Source organism: Schistocerca piceifrons, chromosome 1, assembly GCF_021461385.2.
Source record: "Schistocerca piceifrons isolate TAMUIC-IGC-003096 chromosome 1, iqSchPice1.1, whole genome shotgun sequence".
NCBI classification, from domain to species: domain Eukaryota; kingdom Metazoa; phylum Arthropoda; class Insecta; order Orthoptera; family Acrididae; genus Schistocerca; species Schistocerca piceifrons.
This window is the reverse complement of record NC_060138.1, coordinates 1,075,868,093-1,075,872,274: the sequence shown is the minus strand read 5'-3', so window position 1 is coordinate 1,075,872,274 and position 4,182 is coordinate 1,075,868,093. Positions and strand designations below refer to the sequence as shown.

At 40.2% G+C, this 4,182-nt stretch overlaps 1 protein-coding gene across 1 annotated transcript; it reads right to left on the bottom strand.

The window, feature by feature from the left end:
- Positions 1-530: 530 nt before the first annotated feature.
- Positions 531-1,286, bottom strand: LOC124777777. The gene has a single exon (XM_047253290.1). It carries the CDS (start codon positions 1,284-1,286, stop codon positions 531-533), a length of 756 nt encoding a protein of 251 aa, XP_047109246.1.
- Between the last annotated feature and the right edge of the window lie 2,896 nt (positions 1,287-4,182).

The window sequence follows — 4,182 nt, the reverse complement described above, 5'->3', positions numbered from 1 at the left end:
TATATGAGTATTTAAAGCACAACCATACCAAGAAACCAAATTATATATCGTAAGTTACTGTGTAAAACATACTTACTCGAACTTATACTCCATTTTTCTTCGTCATTCAGCAAACAACGAGATCCAACACTGCTTACGCCGCATAATTTAAATGTATTGTTAAAACTATTGCATTGTAGTGATCTTTACAGTCTTGCAGAACGGAATCCAGTGCTGCCAACAGTCTCGCTTCGTTGATGTCGTGGAATCAACTATTTTTAAAAAGTGTTACAAACGTTACCATATGGCAACGCACAGCGGTAATGGGTTAATCCCGGGCGGCATGAACTTATAGTTAACGTAAATAAACATTTTTCAATGGTTGTGAACAGAAAATGTATTCAACGGAAAACAAAATATATTTGCAATTTAACGATAATTTGGTTTAAACAATAATATTTACAATATCTATTTAATGTTGAACAAAATAAGAAACAACACAGTAAATAACCAAGACACTGATCATAATATAATATTAAAAAAAAAAAAAACTAGACAAATCGAACCTTCCTGTCTTTCGCTTGTGCAAACTCTTTCACACGATCTGTGTAATTTAAGTCCTCTGCAGGCTCATGCTCAATCGATATTGTTGCAAGATCATTGAAACGAGTTTGGCTCATCGTTGATCGGAGGTATGTCTTTATCAATTTCAGTTTTGAGAAACTCCCCTCTCCACTCGCAACTGCCACTAGGAGTGTTGGGAGAATTCTCAGAGCAATGTTAACATTATGGCAAAAATTATGTCTTCCTATAAACTTCGGAGTCTCTTTTGGACCTATTCCAGGTTTCAACAATGTTGGAAGCACTTTTAGTTCTTCCCTCAACTCCAGTGTATCAATGTCGCTTGACTCATGATCTCGCAAAATCGCTGCGAGATTTCTACACTTTGTGTCCATGCTGTCAGGAGGTGCATTCTTCAACTCGCCGATGTCATAGAGAAAATCAAAATAATCACAATGAGATTTCAGTTGATTGAATCTCTCATCCAAAGATGTGGTTACTATATCTAAAAGATAATAGTAGAGTTCAGTCTTGTAACGTTTTGTTGGGTCATCTATTGTCTCATCCCGTCCTTCATAGGTAAAGTGCATTGGATTCTTACTTTGTCGCCGGGAAACACTTATCCATGGTATCGTTAGATCTTCTAGCTCTAATTCTGTAGCCAATTTTTTGGAATCTGTCAAGAAAGAGACAAACTTTTCTTCTGTTCTGCAGGTCTCAAAATATGCTTTCGTTTTTTCAAGCATTTCCACGGTCTCAGAAACATTTGTCAATGGTCTGGAGGCTCTTACTGACTACACTGATGTGAAGTAGAACGTCGTACCAGATTACCAGAGAAGTGAGAAAGGTGTAATTTTTTATTTGATTCGCAAGTGACGTTGCTTCGTAAGCGGTCATGCCGTCGAATTCTTCTGATATCTGAACCAGTGCATCATAAACGCCTCCAATTTGAAACCTCAGGGGAGTAAGTGCATCGATGCGACTTTCCCACCTAGTATCGCTCAGTGGCTTCAGCGACAGGTTAGGCAGATATTTCTCCAAGACATCCCAACGTCGAACGGAGGACGAGAAGAAGTCATACAAGCTTTTCACTGCCGAAAACATGGAAACAGCATATTTAGAAGACATGGCGGCATCGTTTACAACAAGATTCAATGAGAGACTGCTACATGCTACATAAAATGCTCGCTTGTTCATATCTGAAATTCTTTTCTGGAGACCAGACTTCTTTCCTTTCATGTTTGCTCCATTGTTGTATCCTTGTCCTCTCATATTACACAATAGGATTTTTTTTATCTTCCAAGAACTTGAGTACGACCTGCGTCAAAGTGGAGCTTGAAGAATCGGGCACTGGAAGAAATCCCAGGAAATGCTCCCGAATTCGGATATCGTATGCCACGTCGAGTCTTGCCTCCAGGACGAAACGTACCACAACTGTCATCTGCTCAACTTTTGAAATATCTGATGTGCAGTCCAGAATTATACTGTAATACTTTGCAGATTTCATCATTAATAGAATGATAGAATGTTGTTGGTTACAGATGATCCAATAAGATGAATTATTTCATTCTGTGTTTCTTTTCCAAGATAATGATGACCCTTGTTCTCACCTTACTTTGTTTTGTGCAGGTGCTCCATCATCACAGTGTCGAACTTTCAGAATTATTCACCGAGTGTCAAGAAGTTTCCGTTGTCAGGCTGAAAGAGTGTATCTGTACTTCCTCTCAAAGGCAGACATTGCCAACCCAGGAAATGAATTATTGCTATTAAGCGCTCAAGAACATTTTTCCCATGTTCGCTTTCAGTATTCAGAAGCCTTTGATGATGGGCGTCGACAGTTCGTCACTTTTTCAGTCCCTCGGAAAACACGATCCACTTTTTATATGAATTCAAATGCTCGGTAGACTTCCCGTTACTTTCGAGATACGAAGCAAGGTGCCGCCAGTCGCTTATACCGTTCTTTGCAAATTTTACTGTAGACGACGAAAAAAGTTTGCAACAAAAGCAGAACACAGCATCCTTGCTCTTTGAGTACACCAACCAATGTCTATCTGCTTCTTCTAAGTTCTTCTCCTTAATGCACTCGGGAGGACCTCGCATGTCCAAATTTGTTTTGTGTCTTCCAGTTTAGGCTCGCCTTCAATCCCTTCTTCGGTGGTGAGTACCTCGGTTGATGTTCCTCCGGTATTTTCCGAATCTGGTCGCGTAATTTCAGTTCTGCCTGATGTTTCAATCTCAGAGCTTTTGTCGCAAAGCTGGTCTTGAGTCCAGACGAGGTCTGTTGAACATGTGGATGGCCCACCGTCAGCATTGCTACGGTATGCGGTGGTCGCAGTACTGTGTTCGTCAACTTTCTGGTCATGTCCTGAAGATAAAGATGTAGCTGTAGTAGCTCCACTAGTTTCTGTACTTTTAGAATCTATTTTTCCACCCTCGCCGCTTCTAGGACGTTCTCTCTTTGACTTGAAATATCGTTGTAGTGCATCCTTTTGCTTCTTAACGTCATCTTCCTTCAGCGCCCGTCTTTTCCTAAATTCACTGCCAGACAGTCTTTTTCTGCTGTCGGACATGTTTCGATCCAGCCTATAAAGAACGATTACGTGAAACTAACTGTTGATGTCAGTGTACTAACTTTATTTACAACACACTTCGCAGACAGTTTCCTGATGTTCCACTGCACATAAACGGAAAATTTTATTATTGTAGGATACACTGTTCAGGAGATGAAGTCATAAGAATTGAGCCGCGTAAAATTGAATTTCAGGCCGAATTTCATTACAGACGCATGTGAAACGGTCTAAGAGTGGGGCGGAAGACAATGGAGAGATGAAGAATAAGGAGATGGAGTAACATAATAATGCAATAAATACACATCCGGGCATCGACGGGTACTAATGCCAGCCGAAATAAATTAACTCACTGCACTGTGGTTGTTCATTTGAAAGAACTGACACTCGACATCTGTCGTAATTTCCATTTGTCACTTCTTTCGTGACTGATTATGGAATAAGGGGTAACAAATTAGTCATCGCCATATCACTTCACTTTTCTTCGCTTTATTTTCATTCTAGTTATTTGGATGACGCGTGCTTATTTGCCGACTTGCCAATTGTTGAAGTAACAGATCATAAGAAAAATAAATTTTCCTATTCTGTAATCTTGAAGGAGAAAAATTCTAACTTATGAGTAACGTGCATGCGCAATACTAAACGTACGTTATATGAAAAGCACTTACCTATTACATCCCAAGTTGCAAGAAATTCGGACGCACCAATTATGAAACGCAATGAAAGTGCTTCTGACCAATCTTGACTCCCTTGGCAAACTAACGAAACGAATTCTGTAGTTTCCGTTGTAGAGAACGCAACAGTACCTATTGCCTGGAAAGGCGAAGTGGTGACGCGGCAGTGCCAGGAACTAGGTCACGTGACGAGGTACAGCGAGGCTACGGTTAAACTAGCGCCCAAGAAGAAGAAGCAAGAAGCTCACAATAAGTATGTGACCGATGATATGGATAAATGTATTATCAGGCAGCAATTTCTACGGCATTACGAACAATAGATAGAAATAGGAGCTTGGCGAAAACTGCACAACTTTTGTCAAACAGAAGTGACCATCAAAGCTAGCAAGGAAACCCTTAAA

Bases quoted from the DNA above. Each gene is read 5' to 3' on its own strand.
- LOC124777777 (XM_047253290.1), bottom strand. From the start codon at position 1,286: ATGCTTGAAAAAACGAAAGCATATTTTGAGACCTGCAGAACAGAAGAA.